This window comes from Aptenodytes patagonicus, chromosome 2, assembly GCF_965638725.1.
Source record: "Aptenodytes patagonicus chromosome 2, bAptPat1.pri.cur, whole genome shotgun sequence".
In the NCBI taxonomy this organism is placed as follows: Eukaryota; Metazoa; Chordata; class Aves; order Sphenisciformes; family Spheniscidae; genus Aptenodytes; species Aptenodytes patagonicus.
In genome coordinates, this window is record NC_134950.1 from 67,632,101 (window position 1) to 67,656,804 (window position 24,704).

Genomic DNA, 24,704 nt, shown 5'->3' on the forward strand with positions numbered 1-24,704 from the left:
TGTGTCTGCACCATTTAAATCTTTCCCTGATTTAACTGCTGAGCAGTAGTTTTAAGAGAAAGGAAAGAGAGCCCCTTTTCTCATTTATGTGCAAATAGTGAGAGTGAAGGTTGAGAATAGTAGGAATGTGTGCATAGGCTGTCATGTTGATGTCTGTAACTTCTTCTGTTGCTGCTGTGTTTTGCTGCTTGTAGTGCCTTCTGTATTCACAAAGCTCCTACCACTGTTTTCTGTGTGATCTGGAAACCATAACTAGTTTGCAAAAACCGATGATGTTTTGTCTCTAGTTAAGATCGGGAGGTGCACAAGTCTTGGAAGGATGCATAGCAGAAATACACAATATCACCAGCCTAGATATTTCAGACAATGGTAAGTACACAGAACAGGAATGGAGGGTCATGCAAGTCCAGAATCTGAGAAACGCTTTTTCTTTCAGCTCACAGTGTAATCAAGAATGGTCACTCTTGCTTTATGACTATTGGCCATATTGGTTATGGAAATGTCTCAGACCAAGAACTCTTATTACTGTAAAGTATATAAGAAATGTTTATAGACTAACTGTACCCTCAGAAGCTTAAGTTGTTTGAGATAAATGTAACACAGCAGAATAAATTGATGGCAGCAAGCGTCATATTAGATCTAGAGGAAAGTGGGTTTAAGTACAAGAGAATGAGAAGCTAAATGAGAAATGAAAGTGTAGTGAAAGAAAGAATGAAGCTGAGGTCATGATACTGAAGAAGCAAGAGAGGGAAATTTGGAGCAAGCGGTCAACCAGCTTCAGGTCAGAGAAGGCCTGCTTGAGTCTTTGGAAAATCTTAGGCTATTCCTGCTTTGGAGGCTCTGTGCGTCCTAGCTGGGAATACCAGCTGGCTTCTCATCTTGCAAACTCAAATTGTAGATGTGTGGAATGGAATTCACCTGCTGTGTTTGCCCTCTGACAGCCAAATGTGGAAGTATTTCAGAAAGAGATTCCCAGCATAGTTGAATGCCCAAGAAAGGTGGGATGAATTGGCAAGTCGAAAGCTTTGGGAGCTACTGGCTCAGCCCAATTATGTAAACAGATTGATTGTTATAAATAAAGATAGATATTTGACATCTAAATTATCCTGCAGATCTGGATCCTAAGTCATTGTAATCTAACTAGCGGACTCTTCAAATACACCACTAGTTTGGGAATACAATAGTACAGCAAGTTATTTTTCTTACTCAGGAGTAGAATAAAATCTGGCTTGTTTTTCAGGTCATTTTATTCAGAGCCTGTTAAGTTAGCCTTTTTGCACTTGAAGGCTTTGAGACTTTGTTGGTACACAGTTCTACGAAGACTAAATAGCAATTAGCATGGTCTCAAAATTCTCAAAGGAATTTTAAACTCTGCCTGACAATGCGAGGAACTACCCTTGGGTGGTTGGACTACACATAAGGGACTACGTTTCTCTTCTGTGTTTCTGAGAGGTGCCTTCAATGGCTGATTAGGATGGAGATTTAAAGGGCTCATTTTAGAGAAAGCATTTATTCTCATAGAAAAACAGAGGCAAAAATAAAAATAGAAGAATGGAAATTTTTCTAGAGCTCTTGGAAATTAGTACACTGATATAGTTACTTGAATGAATATAGCATTAATAATAGGACCCTGTCTGCGTCTTTGGTGAAAATGTGTTTTAATTCTTAATCTAATCTGATTCTTTACAGGCCTAGAATCTGACCTCTCAACCCTTGTAGTCTGGCTTAGTAAAAACCGATCGATAAGACACTTGGCGTTAGGCAAAAACTTTAACAACATGAAATCCAAGTAAGGCTTTTCTTTCTTTTAAGTAACGGGAGAATGGATGAGGAGAAGCTGCTGATTTCATCGTCTTCCTAACTTTTCTTCCCTCAGAAATCTCACTCCAGTACTTGATAATTTAGTTCAGATGATTCAAGACGAGGATTCAGTGAGTATCTTTCTGCCTACTATCATCATGTGTATTTGTACCCTCACAGTCTATTTCTGATAATTTTCTTCACTGTGTTAATTTGCTGCATAAGATTTGATCATGATCCTGCACAGACATATCCAACATTTTGGTTTTTAATTTTTCAAATAGCAATTTGGATTATGTGTAGCATGTGGGTAAACGTTTCTTAGGACAGTCTTGGGATCTGTGCTTATTGAAAAATACCATTCTAAATAGTTGGATGTGCTTAACCTAGTTGCTTTAGGTCTAAATTATACAGCCCTGTAGGCACAAGTTTTCAAAACTTTTGTGTCTTGATAGGAGATTACAATGATAGTGTTCTCTGGGTGGTGATACTCCTTCAATAACAGAATTTTTATTTTTCATTTTTTTAATTAATAGAATGCACCATTTCCTGATAGCTGTTCTTGGGTATTAGCATTTTTTTTGCTTGACAAAATGCAGTCAGTGCAGTGATCTCCCAGAACTCCTTTCTCCTTCCAAAGATGCAAATAAACTGTTCACTATGCTGTTCTTTACTTTTCCTAGTACATTAATCACAGCAGCAATTTCATAAAACCCTTTTAGAGTGCCTTGCTGGGATCCTTGCCCACTTTTTTCATTTCCACCCTCTCTCCTGATTCTGAAAGACTTTTGTGGTTGGGTTTGTGTTCTTGCCTTACTTGGCCATCCTAGTTTTGGCTATAAGGGAATCTTAAGATGCTCTGTTACTCTCATGCTTGTCAATCTTTATTCATCTATTCTTAGTCCTTTCTTTCTCCTTCATTCCCCATAGAAGTAGCAAGCAAGCTCTGCTTTCCTCATTCTCCAGAAATAGCTGACTGTAGACTTCAGTTGTCTAAACACCTGCTATTCCTGTTGTCTTTATTGTCTCACCTCTTTATTGTCTTACCTCCAGTAAAATGGTCTCCACACTAACTGCTTTCTTATTTTCTCCCCCCGTCTGTGTCTGCACCCTGCAGTTCAGTGGAGCAGTTTTTACCAGTGTTTCTGATGTCTCCTTCCGCACAAGGTCATTAGACCCATATTCTCTGTTCATCTTTTCTTACTGCTTAGTTGTATTTGAAGTGATTTGTTGAACTAGTTCTCTCTCCTCTCTGTGTCCTCTTAATTGGGATTAGCGGTACTGTTCTTTTCTTGATTCTTTGCCTACCTCCTCACCTCATTCTTTAAAACATGGGATGTCAGTGTGACACAGTGAAGTGCTGCATACGCATACTAGAGCTGATTCTAATTGAGTTAGCACCTGTAATGAAAGCAGTGAGTCCTTGTTTGCACAAGTCAGACAGAGCATCGTGCTAAGAAGTGTATTGGTAGATCTTCGTATTGCTTCTTGTACCAAACTAGCCTTTTCATTTTGCGGTGTGTGACCACCTCCTTCTACTCTGTCTCTGAAGGGAATGGTGCATGCCTGTCTTCCCCTTGTCTCCTTTTCTTGTTGATACCGTACTGAGGAGTGGTATTATTTCATCAGATAGCACCTGCTTCTTTTCTTTGGACATTTGTCTCTGTCCTGCCCTGTATCTCATGCTTGATCTTTCACAGCTATCCTGAAGACTGTTATGTCAAACCAGACTAATCACAAGCAAATGTAATTTAGTATGTTTTTTTCTCAATTTCCTTCATCCCTTTGCTATGTTGCAGGTGAACTTTTCTTCCCACTCAGGCCGTATCCTAAAACACCTCTTCAACACACTCTATGCATCCTTTCAGTATCCAAATCGTCTTCTCAAACATGCTGTTGGGGTTTTTTTTCCTATTTATATGACTATTCTGTTCATACTATCTGTTTGCAAGGATAAAAATTCCAACTTTCACCTTATTGTCTCTATTAAGTGTTACAACCTTCTGTTTATCTTTCCTGGCTTCTGTTTTTGAAGCTTGCAGTACAGAGAAAATGTAGCTGCTAAATTTTGGCTGTATCATTCTCACAGCTCTCTCTCCCTTGCATCACCAGCTTCAACTTCCTGTGCTCCTTTTCTTTTCGGCCCATAGGCAATGTCAGCCATCGTTCCACTTTCTGCCTTTGCCACAATCCAGTGGTCAGATGTGCTCCTGTAATTCGTACTCACCATGTCTTTCCTGAGCTAACCTACAGAACACGCTCTGTAGTCTCATCCTGTTTTCAAACCGTGTTACAATGAAATAATCCACCAAAAAGTTATTTTATTTAGGTACTTAAAATAATTGTCTCTCCTTCATGTCATGCATTAACCTTTGGGATACAGCATGTGATCCTGTTGGTGTAAACCTGTCTCTTCTCTCCCCATGTTCTTTTCTCTTGTTAATCCTCTTCAGTGAAGGAATCTTGTTTGTTTCTGTTTCATCAGGTGCTAAAATCAATCTGAAGCATCTCCTAGCAGCTAAAGAGTTGAGGACGTAGACTCTGTAGCACCATGGGAAAAGCATGTGTTGCAGATAGCTGGATGGTCCTCACTCTACCTTGAGATAGTACAATGCTTAGAAAATTATTTTAAGTTTCTAGTTATTTTGGTTTGGTTTTGAATCCTAAATCGAGTGGTCCTTGTTCTGCCATTACAATGCATTTACTGCCACGAGACATTAAAAACTAAGGGCGGAGTTGGAGAGGCCGGGGTATGATGTTGCCCAGAGCATACTGCTTGATCAGTATTGCCTGCAGGCTGGTACAGTTTGGGGACCGTGCATTATCAGAGTGGAAAGCTGAAGCAAGAGGCTTTAATCTAAAACAGTCATCTGCCAAATGCTTCTTCATGTATTTATACACACTTTAAATAGATCCGTTGCTATGTTAATATGAGTCACGAATAAAATGATTTAAACAATCAATAGCTTGGTTTTATGACTGTAAAAATACAGCTAGACGCAAATGTGATTCTACACAATTTAAAAGCAGTAGTAGTAACCTAAACAGCAAAATTTCCCAGGTGTTTAATATAGACAAGAATGTAATATTTAGACTTGTTTTTTGGTTTGGTTTGTTTTTTTCTCTTTTTAAGTAGATGCTGTACTGTGCAGGCTATGATAATGTATTCTTATTAGTATTGTAGGAAGTGTCTGAAGCTGTATGCTTACTGTGCCATTTCTTTTCTTCTTGCAAAAACAGATGTTACACTGCGGGTACAGTGTACCGTTACTCAGAGTGGTAGTCAGTCCTGCACAGGTGCAGAGAATTACTACAGCACTCAATATCTTTAGTTCTTAGTTCAGTGTTTGTCGCAGAATTGGCCTTTTGAGGGTTTTTACAGAATTTTTGTTCATAGAACAAATTTAGCTTGATTTAATTCTTAAATGTTTTCCAGTGGGAATATGACAAAATCAATGAATACAATCATACAATTTCTAACTCTATTCTTTACTTTAAGAATTCCTCTTGCTTAATAAGATTGTGATAAGACATCTTCACTGTATTGGCAAAGTATCTGTTCTTTGCAGCAGGGATACTGAAGTGCTTGTCAGACTTCTGTTTTCTCCATATCTAGCTGAAACTATTAAGTTGTTAAAAGAAGTAAATGTTTGTAGGCTATGTAGAGTATTGCCCCTGTTTGTGGGGGATTTGGTTTTGGTGGAGATTTTTGTTTGTTGTTGTTTGGTTGGTTTTTTTAATGTAATGGTCAGATAATGTAATGAATATTTAGCAGCCTGTACGTTTAGTCTTACAGAGTTACATTCTGATTGTAGTTTGCATTCGGGGCACCAAGTGAGTCCAGAGGTTTTTGCTTCTTGCTCACTGAGTAAGTGATAAGGGTAGCTGTGCAAGAAAACTAGCAGTTCATCCACTTCAAAGACACTGCTGATATAGCAGGTGCTTTACTGTGCTATATGCATATTTCGTATGTGGTAGTAATGATGTATAGGTGTCAATCCTTGCAGAACACAGTGCGGAAGCATTTTCAATCATATACTGTTTTGTCAGAGTATTGGAATGCAAGAGGTGAGAAATCCTTTCCTGGGAGGATATTTGAGGTTTAGAAAAATTGGTATGCAGGAGGGAGCAGTCCCAGCTAAGTTACTTGAATGACCCTTTCTAAAGTGACACGTGAGAAACAGAAGAAACTTCACTTTCACAAGCTTATTGGCGATTTCTGTCCGAGTGCTGCGCGATGCTGCTTTTCTATGAATCTGTCACAGGAGGTCTTCTCAAACTTGTGACAAGAGCTCTAAATGCCATTCTGTCGTGGTTTAACCTCAGTCGGCAACTGAGCACCACGCAGCCGCTCGCTCACTCCCCCCCACCCCCCGGTGAGATGGGGGAGAGAATTGGAAAAGCACAAGTGAGAAAAACTTGTGGGTTGAGATAAAAACAATTTAATAATTGAAATAAAATGATGATAATAATAATATGATAATAATAGTACACAAAACAAGTGATGCACAGTACAATTGCTCACCACCCGCCGACCGATGCCCAGCCAGTCCCCGAGCAGCGGCCCCCCCGGCCAGCTTTCCCCAGTTTATGTACTGAGCATGATGTCACATGGTATGGAATGTTTCTTTGGCCAGTTTGGCTGTGCCCCCTCCCAGCTTCTTGTGCACCTCCAGCCTTCTCAGTCGGTAGAGCATGGAAAACTAAAAAGTCCTTGACTAGTGTAAGCATTACCTAGCAACAACTAAAACATCGGTGCGTTATCAACTTTGTTCTCATCCTAAACCCAAAACACAGCACTGTGCCAGCTACTAGGAAGGAAATTAACTCTGTCCCTGCCAAAACCAGGACACATTCTAATGCGATGCTAATATTCTTTAGGGTACATAATGTAATAAAATGGGGAAACACAGGTTAACATAGTAATTTCATAACTTCCATTTAAAATAAAACCAGCACGTGGCTTGTGTTACTGTTAGACTTTTTAATTATAAACCTGCTGTGCCTCCAAATTTTTATGCATTTCCTCATTTATAAGTGCATTTCTTATTGTTGCAAGCTTTTTGTTTATCACTGTAATCCAGCGGTGTCTGGAGGCTAGAGTCCCAATGTATAGCAGGTACCACTCAAGCATCCTGGATCCTGGAAGGTGTGCACAGTTCAGTTGGTTTATTTATATTAATCTAAGCTTTAGGCATCTAATGTAGGTGCCATGGTTCATCATTACGAGATGTTGATTTTCCTATACTGGCAATTTGGAGATTTTAGGCTCCTAAAATTCATCCTCCGATACATGCCTAAGTGGATGTATAATGACAATACACTCCTCTGTATGAACTCACACTTGAGCAAGGGAAATGTTTTGTGGAGTTCTTGTACATCAGCAAAGACAAATTGCAGTTTTAGCAGCTGTAATACCCCTACAAGGCATGGTGATGGATAGACTAGTTCTTGAGCTCCTGCCGTTGAGTGTTGGGACACTGAGAATGGAGGGAATACAGGCATTTTTAAAAGAAGTTTTCATAAGGCTTAGAGTGTGACTTGCAGGAGACCAATAAAGTAGTTTCAGCTTAACATAGTATATTTAAAAAAAAAAAAGTTACATAAAGATATTGCAATCACAGGTGTCAGAACACCACTGTGAATAATATCCATTGACTCACTCATTTTAATAGATACTCTTCTTACTGTTTTTAATTTCAGACCTGCTACAGATTTCTGTCTCTTTCCTCCCAAATGTCCATGCCATCCAGTTGAAGGAACAGATATGCAAAATCACTCCTAAAGTTGAAGTAACAATAATAAAACAGTTTAAATGAATTGCTTTGGTTTTAACAATGTCTCAGATCCTAATTTGCCCTTGGATAAAGCTCTCAGTCTGAGGGAGAGGAGGGGAGTGCTATTTTTATTTCTCCCTGACGGGGAAGCATGCTGGTTAAGCAAAACCCCCTGGACACTAGAGGTTGTATTGCAAAGCTGATTGTTGCTATCTTGCCTCTTTTCAGGTTCCCGCTGTATTCTGTACTTAATAGGACACAGGAAACTGGAGGCACTGTCCCTTAAAAATGGGTTTTTTTCAGGGTGTTGCAACTTAATCTGTGTGTGTATGTGTTTGACACCTGTGCTGTAAGTTGTTGACTCCCAATTTATCATGTGTTGTAGGATCTGCAGCAAACACAGAAATAACTCTTTGATGCTTACTGCGGTCTCCAAGAGTTTGGGGAATTTGTAACTTCTTTTGGTTGATGTTTGAGGGCTAAATGCATTATCGGTTGCTGTTATCAGTGCCTTTTCTGTGCTCCACAGCCTCTGCAGTCATTGTCCCTCGCAGATTCCAAGCTGAAGACAGAGGTCACCATCATCATTAATGCCTTGGGCAGCAATACTTCTCTTACAAAAGTGGATATTAGTGGAAATGCCATGGGAGATATGGGAGCAAAGATGCTGGCAAAAGCCCTACAGATAAACACCAAGCTCAGGTAAAGGAAACGTATTTGCAGTAAAAGATAGAATGGCTTAATAATACTGAAGTTGTTGGCTTATTCTCAAGCTGTTTCTCTTCAGAGCCCTTCTAGGTACAGCCACTTTATAGTGTCTCCATTTGGAAAGATTCTCATCCTTTTTTCTTAAAAAAAACCAAAACCAAATAAGAAGCAAATTGTCTCTGCAAAAACATTTCCAAAACAGAAACTGCAGAAAATTAGTTTCTAAAGTTAAACAGAAAGACCTCTTGTTGGAACAAGAGAGCTCTAAATTTCCTAGAATCATAGAAAAAAAATTACCTTGTTATATAACCCTGGATGTCATCTAATCCAATGTCCTTCTCAAAGCAGGGCGAACTTTAAAGCTATACGAGGTTGCTCAGGGCCTTGTCCAGGCAGGTTTTGAAGATCTCCTAGTACAGGGATTCCACAGTGTCTCTGGGAACCCTGTTCCAGTGCTTACCCTCTCTCTTCTGTTCTGCTCTCTCTTTTCTATTGGAGACCTTCCCAGCAGAGAAAATTCTGGTACTTGGGTGGGAAACGAAAGTAAATTATTCTTTGTCTTCTGGAGTATCAGTTTGTAGGAGAACTAAGCACGTGGAATTCAGAATGGGTAGCAGCATGGACCGTCCCTCCTTCCCTTCTCCCCTGCCTAAGTGCTGATGGACCTTGGCATCTCTTCTCTGCAGCTTCATTCGCCCAACAACTTCATTGCTTTTTAGCACATATCTGGCACTGATGGCTTGAGAGTATCACTTTTTTTCTGTCCAGCGTGTGATTAGCAAAGAGTAAAACCTTCAATCAGAATGAATCTGGATGGGGACCTCTAAATACGACACCATCATCAGGAAAGCTAATCCTCACTCCTCCTCTTGTCAGACTGTGCAGATGAACCTTCCTCAGTGTAGTCTGTGTGAAGAGACCACTTTGTGCTTGTCTGCAAGCATTTGTTCCCTGGAGGATAAGAAATTCCCCTGAACAGTCCTGGCTATTTTGTTCAGAAGCAGGGATCCTGGTCTTTGCGTTGCTATGCCCAAACTGAATATTGAAAATTCAAGAAAACACTGGAGAGGTGGCTTAGGTTTATTGAATGTATTAGCCTGAAATGACCACAGTACCTGAAGAAATAAAGCCTTGATGGCTTTCAGGATGGCAGACTGAAATGTTCCACAGTACACTAAATGTCACAGTTGATATCATGTCACCACAGTCTGTGGCGTGATTACAAACTGAATAATGCAGTGGTAACTGGCTCTGCTTAAAATGTTATAAAATCACATCCGGGTAGAAATATAAACACACTTTCCAATGACAAAAATATCCAAGATTTGACCCTAAGCATATCTGATCTTTTCAGAGTGGGTGTAGAATCTCTCTTCCTCTCTTCCTTACCTCCCATCTTTCCATCTAAAAAACAAAGGGGTAATTCTACAACAGCAGAAGGGTGTCAATACCTGTGAAACCCTGCCATCTACCTTTTTTTTTTTTTTTGCCCTTTAACACCAGAAATCCGTTTGGTTTTGTGCCTTTTTTTAAGAACAGCTACAACTAGTGCTCTTGCACAAGCAAGATTTTTCTGCTTGACTGTCTCTTCTGAATACTAATGAGATCTTTGAACTCAAATTGCCAGGCAGTCTGCTTGAGTGGTCTAAATTGGAGGAGGAGGGGGAAGGCTTGATCACTCTTACCACTATTGTGTATTCAAAAGAGCTGCAATTTATGCACCTAACCTAATGGCTTATACTGACAGCTAGTTATGTTGCATGTGGAATCATAGGAACTGTGTGATGAGTATATTCAACAGGGTTGAATATACAATAGGCTGCAAATTTTGACCACCAATCAGCATGAATTTTTTAAATACCTTTTTCTACAACTCTAACCATATAGCCTATGTAGAACAGAGATTGATCACTTACTGCAATTTTCTTGTTTTTCAGTGTGGGCTTGCAAAGCAGACATTTGAACTTCATTTTTGGTGCTATTCCTGGAAAAAGCTGGAATTTTATCTCCAAATCTTTCTATTAACTGTATTTTAGGAAAGTTATGTTTTTATGTTAATGATGGAAAATATAGTACCGAGTCCCCTTTAAAGAAAGGGAAACTGAATTTTGTAGTATTTTTGTCCCTAACTTCTGTCATTTGAAGGTTTTAGCATATAACTAAACACAGGTTTTTAAAACGTCACCTTCCACTATACAGTTTTGAACATACAGCGCCATGTTACTTCAATATGCAGAGTTTCAATATAGATTTATTCGGTAGTTCTTGTTTAACTTTTTTTTTTCTTTCTTCTCCCCCCCCACCTCTCAGAACTGTAATATGGGACAAGAATAACATCACTGCACAGGGCTTCCAGGACATAGCTGTGGCACTGGAAAAGTAAGTTCTCAAGCAACTGAATGACTGATGAAGAGGCCAAAGACTTAGATCCTGAATGATCTGAGCAGCTGCAGTTCTCACCTCAGTCAATAGGATTTGAAGATGCTGAGTGCTCTCAATTTTAAGCATCAGGGTGCTTAATGTAAAGGAAAATGTATGACTTCACATCCTTCAAAAGGATGGAAAAAGGCTCTGTGGCTCTTTCATCCATACTCTGCTATCAGCATTAAGGCCATTGAGTTCTGCTGTTAGCATTAAAATTCTGAATTTGAGAATATTTTCCCTTTTCTTCATTGTCTTGTGTTGATAGCATGCAGAAATTCTGTTCTAGTCAGTGAATGAAGCTGTATATAATAACAGAAAATTACTGAAGCATGCCTTTGTGGTCTGACTCTTTTTTTCTTTCCCCCAGCAAGTTGAAACTAATAGTGATGATCTCAGGAACTGTAGTTGTTCATCGTAATCGCTGTGGTCTGGGTCATTTTGCTTCCCTGAGCTTACTTACAGTTGCAGCCGTTACCAGTGATAGACGCTAAATGATTTTCATCTCTCTCCATCTCCATCATATTTCTTTATATGTTACTATTACTTTTCTTAAGAGGAAAAAATTACAGATTTAAATTAAGCAGCAGTTGCAGTTGTTTCACATCATTAAATCCCTCAGAGAGGAACAAAGGCTCTCTTTAGAAGGTGAAGGTAACGTACAATTGCTAGTTTCTAGACAAGATGTCTTGAAAAACTGTGTAACTACTTAGGGGAGCATCTTAACCCTTGGAGGGGTCATGAGGCTAGAGCTTATAAAGTTACTTATTTTATGAAACTGTTGTAGTTTATATACTTGGTTTCAAAATGAAATCAGTTGCACTGATGGGGGAAATTATATAAATGATGTATAATTAAGCAAATCATCTTAGAGTGATTTCATTGATAGCAGTGAATAATAATTTGCAAAGGTTATTTGTCAGCTTGCAGACATTTCTCTTTTAGAGAGCAATAGCATGTACATTTATGAGAAAGTCTGGTAGAAAAGAAAATACACTTATTTTCTGGTTAGCATCAACTTTACTTTTCTGTTCTGAAGTGCTTGGGTAAGTAAATTGAAAGGAGGGGGAAATCCTAAGGCAAAAGCAAATCATCTAAGCAGAAAAAAAAGAAATGCTACAGATCATAGTGCAACATCGCACTTTGTTGAGGCAACATCTCATTTATTTAGCTTGGAAGCTGAGGTCATTTTATGTCTCCTCTGACATTTTAAATTTGTTAAAACCATTGATAATATCACAAACTAAGCCACAAGCAGCAAAGGTTTAAACTTGCAAGAGACAGGCTGTCAATATTGGCTGAAAACAATTAGCCTTTAAACAATCCATCTCAAAGACATATTGAGAACACCCTGCACCATATGTTTCCTAAAAATACATGAAACCGTCAATATTCTGTAGGAAAGAATTGTTGCTCAAAATGGAATGAAATATACTGGAGATGCTTGGGGGGGTGTGTGTTGTGTGTGTTGTTTTGATTTTGTTCTTAAGAAAAATAGTCATATACTAAACCACAAAAAAGAAGAAAGCTAGGCTTTCGTAGTGTGATGAGGAGGCTGAGGAAAATTGGGAGGGATTGTAACAGACTTTAAAACAGGCTGAAGTAATCTGAAGATTGTTTTTTCCCCTCCTCCCAGCTTTTCTTCATCTGTTTAAAGTTGTGTGGAAATGTTGTTCCTGCAAGGGAATTCCAGGAGCTTGGCTGTTGGCAGAGTTGCCCCAAGGGTGTCCCAGCCAGCCGACGTGAGATGCTGAGAGGATCTTCTGTAGAGTCCGGTACAGGTGTCAGTTCAGGAGAGCATTTGAGAACAGTGGGCATCCTGTTCAGCCTGGCCGTTAAACAGGGGTTTGCATCTCAGTAATTTTGATATGAAAGTAAGCATGTGCTCGTGTGCTTTGCGGCCTAGAGCCCATTCTGTTGTAGAACTGTACAGTATTGCCACATAGTCATTTCTAGAAGATTTTCTTTTTTCCTGTATGGACAGACTGAAGAAATAGCGCAGGTTCTAAAATCTGATGGGAAATACTGGGATTTCGTAGAGACATTTGCAGTGACGTGAAATTCACATACCCAAGCCTGCAAAACAGATGATTTTATTCCTGTTTCTAAAAAAATAGACAGTAAAATCATCGCTCTGCAGCAAAGAGTGTATGTCATGAATGGAGCAGAAGTTACTACAAGGGAAATAACACGTGATGAAATGTAGGGCTGCTGTCAAACATGCTGTATGTAGAGGGAGAGACAGGAGGTTTTTGAGACATCCTTTCCAGTCTCTGAGCGCCTCTCTGAAATGTAACATCCTTTAAATATAGGTATTTTGCTGGGAGTATTAATGTGTTATGAAATTACTGGCTTATTGAGTTGGTAGAGAAATGTACTCCGTTACAAGAGACAAGTAGAGTGTTAATAAAAAGAAGAATGGAGGAATATTTTAGACTTCAAAGGAAACAGAGAAAAATTAAGTGTGAAGATAAATGTTGCTCTGATGATCAAAGCTGAAAAGCAAGCTTTAAATTCTTGATTTTTTTGCCCCTAAGAGCTGATTAATTCTTAGATAAAAATAAAGTAACATTCCGATACAATGCTGTCTGTCTCGAAGGAAACCAAGTACAGAGCCTTCCTTAGGGTAGTGGTCTTCTAAAGTTCTGCCTCTGCAACTGTGTGTCCATGAAATCTCCTTGCCTTTCATTTTCCCCCCCTTCCTCTGTGTGTGAGGGAGGGATGCGCTAAGCCTTTGACTAAATTGAATTTAGCATATAATTACTAGCATGAGAGCTGGCAATTACAGATTTCAATGAATGTGATGTATTAAATGTCAAACAGCTGCAGAGATCCTTGGAAATCTACCTTTGTTTCTTTTTAACTAAATAAATACCCCACCTGCCAGGTAGTAGTCAGGCAATCAGCAAGTTCCGTAATTATTATCTGTCTTTGAGCTCGGTATCTTTGACATTTAAAAATTGTCCCCATGCTGGTGGACAGCCAATTATTCGCTGTTTAGTATTACATGAGGACACATAATAGGGCCTGTATAGTAGGCACAGTACTTTTGAGGGATAAGACAACTAGAAAGAAAAGTTAATTTTCCGGCTGTGATGCAGTAGGCAGTTGGACACTGTGGAAGGACAGGGACCTTGCTGACTCCACGTGAGTAACTGCCTGCCAGCGACAGCTATATATCGCCATGTTTACATTGGGGAAGAAATGTAAAAGTCTTCCATTATCATTTAAGGTAAAATGTTGGGTAGTATCAATGAGGAATCAGTGTGTTTGGCAGTTCAAGAGACTGCTGTCCTTCAGAGAGTGGTGTTTAGTGTGGCTAAGCAACTGGTGGGAGAGGAGGTGAAAGAACCTTGGAGTTTCACAGTAGTTAAGGTGTCTGCTGTTGGAGTTAGTGCATTTAGTGAGGTATGGGTCCATTGAGGTCAATGGAGTTGACTCAATTGAAATTGTCAACTTTAAAGTGCTCAAAAATAGACGGTTCCAACCATATTTATGTAGCTCTGGATGGAATAGTAACAGACGGTTAGTGGGACGTTTGCAGACAGCCGAAGGAGGAGGAAGAGATGTTTGCAGGAAATTAAGGCTAATTGAAAATAGGAAGACTAATTTCCTTTCCAGGTTTTAAGAACTTCCTGCTCTTTTTGTTTTCATTTATTCAAATCTGAAGGTGTGTGGACATACCACTGCATGTAGCGTTTTAGGTTTAACTGTGTCATGCTAGCCAATTTATGTTCTTGGAGTTTAAATACAATTTTGACTCAAGACCAAAACCCTATCTTTATTCTCATATTGCAGCAGATGGACAAAGCTACGGAAATATTTTGCAAACAAATAAGTAAAATGCAGGGAGCAATTGTTTGCATAAAGCAATGTGGAGATGCTATGCTTGTTTTGTCAGCTTTTATTAAAAATTCAGCAAGTGTCTTCAAATTGTTGTAAACACAAGTTATTAAATAGTAAATTTTCAAAACTCAGTCTCTTAGTCTCTATCTATCTGTTGCTGAATATTTCCATTTAGACTTAGATCTGATAGAATTGCCAGCAGGCACTGACACTCCCTGTTCTGTTTTGATATAGGAAAAAGTAATCCAACCTTGTGCGCAAAGGTACAGGGGACAGCTAGGCCTTTAATTGACAGCCACTGGGCATTGGCCACTTAACTGCATGAGATTTTGCTTTTCAAAATCTCCACCTCTATCTAGTGGCAAAGAAGAATTAGCAGCAAAAAGGAGCATGCATGCCTCCAGTTAGTCCACTTACAAATGTGAAAAATACATTCTTAGTACCTTCCACGGACAAGCTAGCCGCATCTTATTTCTCCCTTCTAGTTTATTCTTCATAAAGAGATACAGTAATTAGGTTAACTCTTACTATTATAAAATATTTTCTTTTATTTTTCTTTAGGAATTACACTTTGAGATTCATGCCTATTCCGATGAATGATGCTTCCCAAGCACTCAAAACAAACCCTGAGAAAACAGAAGAGGCACTGCAAAAGGTATTGCGTATACCACCAATGTACAGAAATAAAACCACTAAAATAAAATAATAATTTTAACTGGCTGTGATTTCATGCTTGGCTGAGTAAGAATTCTAGGCTAGATTCATTGATTGTTTGATTTGCATGGACATAATACGCGGTAATCAAGTGCTGCAAGAGCATGTAAGGCGCTTTATTCCAAAGAATGGTTGGAGTGAAGGGTGATGGAATGCAATGGTCATAACTAAATAAGTGCAAGCTAGACGCTGTATTATTACTGTATGCATAACTATGGAAGGGAGAGTTAGAAACCGGCATGTTTGTTACATATGTGCTTGTGCATAGAATTATTGGTACGTGTTTTTTATTTTGGCGTAAAAAGTGCAGTCGGCACTGTACAAGACAAAGGATGCTCTTTAATTTGGGGGAGGATAGAAACATTTACTGCCTGTGTTTTATATTGTACATATAAAATTCACAGACTGTTGCCCTAAATAAACAACTGCACCAACATGTTCTTTTGGATGAAGAGGTGTTGACAGTATCTGTAGCTGTTCCACTTGCATGACTTATAAAACTCCCAGCTGAGTTTTAATATAGAAAATCTTGTGAGCTCCAAATGAGCCTCCTGCTCTATCAGAAAGCATACAGTTCACATCTCTTTAATGAGTAGTTTTCCTTCAGCCAGGGTAAGGTCATAAAAACCTTATAAATAGTTCTTACAGATAACTGGGATTAAAAAGGAAATGTCTATGATTCTTATTAGTAAAGAATTTTTCAGTAAATGATTCTCGCAGGGAAAAGTGTTGGTAGTTAGTGCCTTTTCCTTTGATGCATGAAAAAGATCTAAATTCTGCTTTAAAAAGATCTGAATCATGGGGGATGGACATATTTCTTAACATCTCGTTTAATATAATTGTAGATAGAATGATAGATGCATCTCTGAAAAAAATACCGTGAATCTTCTGGCCATGGGGATTTAAATTCTATGTGTTAATTAGGCATTATGTATAAAGAGCATTTTCTTTTATTCATCTCAAAGTTGCTAAAACTGTTTGGCCCTGAGTTTGTGGCTCAGGCTTTCTTTACACAACATGAGGAAGTTCTCTCCAAAAAAAGGTAACAGCCTCTGGAGCGGTGCTGTGAACGCAGCTAATTCCATACACGCAGGAACGCCTGCCCGCATGGACTGAGCTGTCATGCCTGGTGCAGGGACACCTGAACTGACTGACGTCTCAGGAGGGTCCGTAAGCTTCAGCACACCACAGCTTGAGTACAATGAGAGTGCTTCTGGCCCTGGTCCAGCACCGAACGGACATAGTAGCTAACCTCCCGAGCTCTGGTATCTTTGCAGCACGCTTTACTTACAGCATGGGCAAACTGGATGAACCCTGCGTTACTGTGGGGCATGGTCAGACTGTTCCAGTCCTTGTTGCTGATGCAGGTTTAGAGGTGACCATCAGTCCCTATTAGTCTCTGCCTCACAACCTGCTGGTCACTCCACCCATCCTTTCCCCCTCCCTTCCTCTCAGACCAGATCCATCACCTTAGATGAACCTTAAACAGTTTACTAGTAGGGTTTTTTGACTTGACTAAGTTTGATAGAGACAGGTTAGGATTACTCTATGTGCCATTAAGCTGGCTGATGGGTAGGTGTTTACTGCTGGTGACAGTTGTGGTGGGCTGTGACCAGCAGCTGTGGGTAGGAATCGCTTGTCTTTGAAGAGCACTTATGTACTGCTTAGCCTTAAGTAACTTTTGAACTGAGGCTCCTGTATCAGTTAGGCACTTTTAGATATTTTATCTTCTCTTCAGACCATACTGCTATTTAAATCTGTGTCTTTGCAGCGGGCCAAATGCATCTAAAAGAAACGAATCGACTATCTTGTGTCATCATGGTCTCTACAACAACACTTTATCGATAGAGTCCCTTCAAATATTTCTCAAACCTGGATCTACTCCTTTGTCAGCGTAACTTACTAAATTGTTCAAAATAGAAGACTAATTCAGAAAACACTAGCAAAAGCACAGTGTTTAATGATGTTTCACTAGTCTGTGAGTGAATGAATATTCGCCAATGTGATTATTAAGCATTGAGACATACAGAATAAGGTTTGCAGATAACAAACAAATACTTAGGCAGTTTTTCCTGTCAGTCCCCATTTCTGATATGGCAGCAAAACTGAAAGCAAATTACAATATGTGGAGAGTCAAATCAGTTTCCTAATCTGGCTTTGTTTTTTAGATAGAAAACTATTTGCTTCGTAATCACGAGACCAGAAAGTACCTACAGGAGCAAGCATACCGGCTGCAGCAAGGCATTGTCACTAGTACCACTCAGCAGGTGAGAACTTGTTCCTTACTGGTGCTTCTCGATGTCTAAAACCTGCCTGGGGACAGAGTTCTCTCATTCTGTCAGAGTAGCTTAAAGCAAGATGTGCCTCATGGGTGGTACTTTGTTTCCCAAGAAATAATAATTATCAGTGATAATATTTTTGGAAGGAAAAAAAGCTTTTGTGAGAGGGAGGTCATATGTCCTGTGTAGAGAAAGATCTGAGCTATTTCTGAGTGAACTACTGTTGGAACCAGGAACAGTTTAGTTCATTCATGCTCAGGAGTCTGACTTTTCAACAGGCTCTCATCAGTGTGACAAGCGTCATCATAAGGCCGTGCCAGCTCTGGTGTCTGAGTCAGTTCCAGTCTCTCTGCCTAGCACTGAGCAATCATGTAAACATGCCTTTAGGTACCACCAGAGCAAACAGCCTTAGAGAGTAAGTCATCATCCACCTTACAATTCAGAACTGTGGGTATCATGGGAAGCTTTACTTAGAGGGAGGGAGCAAAGGAAGTAGAAGTCTTCCGTGCTTTTTATAGTCTGGACAGCTGAAAAGGCTTCCTAACACAGCCCAAAATACTGCTTGAAGCTGGAAAGCTTTTGTGATTTGTCAACCACTACCAGGTTTCCTAAATGCCACGTGTTGTTCTGTTTTGTTTTATTTTGTTTTTTCCTTTCTCTTGAGAGGACTGCAAGCATTTTCTGTGGTAGCTTACCATTCTCTCTGTTCTAGTGCATTTCTTGCCAGTACCCCTCAGGGCTGTTTTCAGCTCCAGTACACCACTGAAGCAAGGTGGTGTAAGCAGAATAAAACTTGTCATGGCCTTCATTTTAAATTTACCTCCATGTTTGTTTGCATCTGGTGTGTTCCCATGCAAGTGGGAGACTCCTGCAAACAGGAGAGGAATATCTGTTTTGCTCTTCAGCTGAGTCAATGAAATTTTTCTCTCTTCTCTGCAATTTTTTTTTGGTGAATTTTAATTCAAAGTGGCCTTTTTCTACCTGTGTTATTAAAATTTAATGGGACAGAGTTTTATTACTAGAACCTGAAATTATACTCTAACCTCTCGACAGAGAAAATGGTACGTGGAGATGTACTGCCACTAAAAACTGCAAGAGTGGCATCACTTTATTTTATTTTAGTAATTTATCTGTTCCAGTGCCACCTTTTTTTTCCCAAGCTAATAATATCCATATGAATTAGAGTTTAGATCTTTTTATAGCTTGGTGGTTTTAGTTGTGGTTTTCTCCAACAACCACAGACACATAAGGTTTCAGTAAATGTAATTTATTTTTATTTTGAAAGTAGAGTAAAATTACTCATTTCTATATTAAATTGTGTACAATAAGGATGGATTTTAAAACAGTTTTAAAAGAGAGCTGGAAAAGATTCTCTAGTTAGTATGGTGGAATTGCATTATTATTCCCAGAGTGTATTTTAATTTTTTTTAGACCAGATGTCCCAATGAGACTTTCCACTGTCTAATAATTAATTAGCTTTTTGTACTTACACAAAAAAACCACCCAAAACCCTTTGAAGAGGAAGAGTCGTGGAGCAGAAAAGGAGCATGCTGTGAAATTATTTCAGTTCTCGCTGCTAATGATATAAGATGCTAGAACTCTAGACTTTATATGATGATGACACGTGCCCTCAGATGTTGCTTCAAAATGTCAAATAGCCAGTTCTAACAAATGCTATGTGGGCTGATAAAGACTTTTAACTATTATATCTCCCTGCCCCGTATATCTTAATCAAAACTGACTGTATGTCAGGCATTCTTACTGGTTTGTCTTGTAAGGATACAGATATACCACCTGCCCTGTATTTGCAGCATGTTGAATGAATTGTGTTGCAGATACAGATTAAGTTCAATTTATCCCACTGTGAAAGGTCTGATGGAAACTTCTGCTTTGGTAGTTATAGTTCCCTTGCAACTAGGAATATTTACATTTTGAAAGAATACCCCAGAAACCTGCGCAATTGCATTTTGCTTAGACAGGAGAAATCTCTGTTGGTGTTTGTTGAGTGGATAGTGACAGAGCTTTCTTTTACTGTCTGAACTTAACAATTCAGGGACCTTCGGAGCTGAGTGTTAGACATATCAACAACATTTGCAGCATTAAACTTGCTCCAAAAAACAGAACAACACTTGAACTGGATAACTTGTTGGTTATTTGCGGTTATCCTGGAGGTAACTGAGGGGGGGGAATATTCCAAAGCATTTTTTTTTTTCATGGTAAAGTTTTATTTATTTTTCCAATGTTTAGGTGTCTTTTTGAGATACAATGCTTTCCTTCAGTAGCACTGATATACCTCCAAGCTCTGATCGTGCATTTCCAGATTGTTACGTTGTCACTACAAATCTCATCATGCTACACTATTGATTTGCTACCTGGATTGAATTCAGTTTGCGTTTGACCAACATTCTGATGTTTTATCTTTTCTATTTCTTTTGTTCAAGTAGATGATTGACAGAATATGTGTAAAAGTGCAAGATCATCTCAACTCTTTAAGAAACTGTGGTGTGGATGCTGTACAGGAAGATGTCAAATCTGCAGAACGGCTTATGCGGGATGCTAAGAACTCCAAAACAGTAAGCCTTTCCCAGCATACTGGTAATACTGAGAGCAGTTCAGTGTGTGCTTGCAGCTTTTCTCTTTTGGGGGAGTTAAAATAACAATGTGTCACAAAAGAGTATTTTCTTCAGATGATCAGCTGTAGGTAGTATTTAAAGTGACAAAATAATTCTAATTTATAAAGACTTTGATTTAGCAGAGAGATTTCCTCCTATTTGTCCAGATTTGAAGACAGGTAGTTGATGAGCCTACTTTCTGAAGATACTCTTTCTGTCTTACAGCTCTTACCAAATCTGTATCACCTCAGTGGATCTTCTTGGGCAGGAGTGAATGGTTCACTCTCCAATCCAATCCAAGAGACACTTGAATCCATGGCTGGAGAAGTCACAAGGGTTGTGGATGAGCAACTTAAGGTCTGTGGATAGATTTGTTACCATCTCTCACATGCAGAAATAACTAAATCTGAGATCTTCTGTTGCTAAATGCAAATGTGCCACACTTTTGTTTTGTTTGTTGTTTTGGGTTTGTTTTTTTTTTTACTTCTCAGTATATTTGTACGTAAGCTATCTTTTCATTATTAGTTTCTTATAATTTTGTGCCTTATTATCCGGACACTTGCTTGGTTGGAATGAAAAAAATCGCTTTAGTGTTTGCAGTGGGCAGAAGGAGCGTATACTGTTTATTATCATCTTATTTTACCTTCTGGAAGGGGAAGACTTATCAATTTCTCCTTAGGCCCTTAATAAAGACATCTCTCAAGCACCCTAAAAAGTCTCATGCCCTGGAGAAAAGTACTCGCTAGTTCAGGTATCCCACTGGAGTGAAAGCTGCTTTTCTGTAGACTCCATTGCAGAATTTTTTTCTCAGTGACCACTTTTGAACCTGGTGCGGAATTTCCACTTTAACTGTTTGGTTTTGATAACATGTATGTATTGAGAGTGCCCCAAGTACAGGCAGCTTTACAGGAAATCTTTTCACAAGTTGCCTGTCAAACCTCAGTTCTTGAAATAGACGTTATTGATCTGTAAATATTCTCACCTGTGTGTTCAGCCAGCTCTTGCTCAGAAACTTCTACCTTCAATTGTGTTAGATCTTACTGTATAATAAGCAAGAAAGAGTCATCCATACAGTATGTGCAAAGGTATCAGTCCAGAAAGAAGTCAAGGTGGGGAAACTTTAGCAACTGTTGGGATCTGTATGGAAGCTGATGAATTGAAGGATATGGTTCTGAGGCAATTCAGATCAACTTAAGTTTATGACTAAGCTACCTTGCCTGTGTTTTGCTGCATTTAAACTTATCAAAGAATCTGAAAGTGAAGGTTGAACTTTCAGTTGAAACAACATGAAAATGCTTCAGTCAATGGGAATATAATGAAGAATAATAATACCACATTACTAATTACTTTTTCGAAATTAAAAAGTTAATGAGGAGGAAAATGGTGCTGAATTTTTAGTATTTTCCTCCCTTTCCCCATTATATGAAATAAGGTGAAGATTCTTTATCACTTTTAGTTTCTGCAGACATGGAAGTGATTTATTCACAGGATTCTTCCCAGTGGAGCTTCTAGGCTATTATTGGGACAGGAATAGTCAGGTCAGCCCTTCGTGCAGGGCTCATGCACTTAAAATAAGTCCTGTACATTTTGGAGAGTCTTACAGAAGGGGGGGAAAAAAAGCTTCTTCAGCATTTGGAATGTTATTTGTAATTCCTGGCATAAGATTGAGTTAATGGGTCTTCCGTTTATGCTTTTACACATTTACAGCAAAAGGCATTTTAGCTCAACCATTCTAACTTTTACATTTACTTTTGATTTGTGTGGCATTAAAGTTTAAGTGCCTTACAAGAAACTATAAAGTAACACTCATTTTTATTAATTTTACACTCAAGGCTGAAAGGTTTTCCTTTAAGTTCTATGGAGTTGTACTTTGCATGGAGGAGAAAATGTTGAACATAGATTAGGATTTTTTTTCCCAGTCATTTAGGTCAATTCAAAACGTCATATGCAGTTTATTATTTGTGAAGATAGATAAGGGAGCTCACATAAGTACAGTTCTTTTTGTAATTCTTGGGGGAAAAACATCCTATGTGCTGTAACTGGAGTTTTTATTTTTAGCTTCCATAGCAACGAGAGACTGATTCTAGAAAGAAGTGTTTGGAAATTGGGTAAAGTGAATGAATGCTCTTCAGGCAAATAAGAGATTTTTTAATTTTTTTTAACTTTGGAAGAAGGGAAGGGGGGGAAAGGAAGAAGTTAGAATAAGGAAAAGGAACATCTTGGAGTGAGTTGAGTTGGCCAAAGGAGAAATTATAGCAAGGCCCTTGCATTTCTCTTCTGCTGGTGTCACTGTGGACACACAGAACCCAGAGATGCTTTATTCGGTCAGCAAAGGCCCAAGGGAGAATCATAGGCAAGACAAACGGTGCTTAGGCAAGAGAAGATTGTTTTGTAAGGACAGGAGTGCGCAAACTATTCCTCCTAAATTCCATCCTAGTGCAAAGGATTTGTTGGCTCCATCACCTGTTCCATTTTTTCTTTAGATATCATCATCCTCCAGTCCTTTTACTCACTGTATCTTTCTCCTGAATGTTAAGAGTCATTAATTGTGGGCAGGACTTAGTTCTCTTCTTTCTGCACACCTGCTGACTGGCACTTGTGGTCTTGTGACTGAAATGTTTGCCCCTCCACGGTCAATATTGGTAGCTGTGAGTTTCCATCACTGAAAGGTTTTGGGATGGAAGTAGGTGGCAGGGAAAGGTTTCTGTAGATACGATAATAGTCATGTGAAGTCAGCAGTTGAAATTACGTTCAGTTATGCACAATTATGTTCAGTTGTGCACTTAAAGAAGACATCCAAAGTCTATTTAACTTTTAAGTTGCACAATCTCTGAGTATTTTAAGTAAAAATTAATTTTGAAATTTTAAGGTAAGGTCTTTAGTCTTTCCTCCTACTTCCCACTGACACCTTCACACAGCATTTCTTCACATGATCCATTTTGAAAGACCATGCTTAGACTGCAATTGTAATTCAACATAGCAAGTCTTTATAACTTTTATGATTGTCATCAGTCGGTAACTTAGGAGGCTGAGTGTGATTTTTCAAGGTAGACTACACAGTTGCACCAGTGAATAAATGCCATGGGAAAAAAATGGATGTGTCAGACATTCTCATTAGTAGTTTACCTGGCTCAGTGGTCTCTACTATTGAAGTTCTTCATCCTCCCTGTGGATATGGCCACAGGGGCTTGAAAGGCTCTTCGTTAGTGTTGTGGCCCCAGAATCTGCTTGGGGATTGAAGGAGGGAGTGCGGGAGGAGTTCTTAAAGTGCAGAGAGCTTGGGAACCCAGCAACAAGCTCCATATTAGCTATAATGGCAGTTGTCCCTTATACCTGTAAATCAAATGTTGTAAAGATCAGACTTCCCTGTACGCTGTGGCTGCTTCATGCTGCTGTGTTGTTCGTGGATCTACACTTAAAAATCAGTCAATTAAAAGCTACAGACTGAAGATGCTGCTTTGAATCATTAAAATTATTATGCAGTAATAGTGGTTTTGTTTCTTACTCAGTACCTACATATGAAAATTGCCAGTTATGGTAGGGCTGTGCAAAGAGAAAAAACTCCGATAAGGTGGAGTTCAGCCTGAGGTCACTTACCTATGGAGTGAGAATGAGAAGAAAAAGGAAATCGGTAGAGTTTTCAAGGGCTACAGTTCATTATTTTTGTACAATTTAGAAGCACCTAGGTTAGAGCTAGGCTTACCTAGTATACCATTCCAATGAAACTAGGATTTTGTTTCTTTTTTTATTTGTAAGTACCTTTTTCTGTTTGGTTATCAACCTTCAGTCTTACCGGAGACGACTTGGCCCATTTGAGTAAATTGGGCTTTGTCCTGTTCCTCTCTTCTTTCCACCTTCCTTTGGATTTTAAAAAACTGCTCAAAAGCTGCACACGACATGGCATATGTTGAAAAATCTGACATCTTCTAATAATTGCTGCTTGTCTCACTTGCTTAGAGGATTCAAAGTTGAGGGGAATGGGTCTTGCATGTACACTGAAGCATGAACCAGGGACAGTGTCTTTATTCTCCCTGCCACTTTGGAAGCACTGTAGCCCAAGGAGACCCCGTGGTCACTGGAGTGCAGGAGCGTGACAGCTTCAGCGTGCAGAGGGACCAGCTGCCGGAGAGAACCATCTCCTCACTGATCTTTTCTAAGTAGCACTTCATGCTGGGAATGGATGTAGACATTTTGTTTTCAAATCCCATGTTGATGAGCCTTGACCTGTTGCAATCTCTGAAACAAGTTATTTAATGGGAAACTAATTGATGGTTGAACAGCCTTCCGAAGATACCTAAAATAGATTTCCTGAGTTGCTGGGACTGGAGATGGAGTAAGGTGGATATAGGACATAATTTGAACACACAACAATGTCCAGTCTTGTCAGAAAATACTGCTTTGTGTTTATAAATAAATCTGTTTTACTGTACATAGGGTACATATCAGCATGTAGATAAAACAGTATGAATTTACAATTTAGTTTACCAGATGACCAGTTGATTGTTTTATACCTTCTGTGGTCCTACCTAACCTTTTTGGATACAAAA

At 39.1% G+C, this 24,704-nt stretch overlaps 1 protein-coding gene across 5 annotated transcripts in view; it reads left to right on the top strand.

Annotated features, from left to right (window-relative positions):
- Nucleotides 1-24,704, top strand: part of CARMIL1 (capping protein regulator and myosin 1 linker 1) — a 197,505-nt gene that overhangs the window by 119,952 nt on the left and 52,849 nt on the right. For all 5 annotated transcript variants that reach the window (XM_076330120.1, XM_076330125.1, XM_076330123.1 and 2 more), the window contains 9 exons: nt 288-369; nt 1,690-1,789; nt 1,877-1,931; nt 8,107-8,279; nt 10,596-10,664; nt 15,114-15,207; nt 17,435-17,533; nt 19,990-20,118; nt 20,383-20,514. In XM_076330120.1, the coding sequence (XP_076186235.1) occupies nt 288-369; nt 1,690-1,789; nt 1,877-1,931; nt 8,107-8,279; nt 10,596-10,664; nt 15,114-15,207; nt 17,435-17,533; nt 19,990-20,118; nt 20,383-20,514 (933 nt within the window). The remainder of the gene's footprint in view (nt 1-287; nt 370-1,689; nt 1,790-1,876; nt 1,932-8,106; nt 8,280-10,595; nt 10,665-15,113; nt 15,208-17,434; nt 17,534-19,989; nt 20,119-20,382; nt 20,515-24,704) is intronic.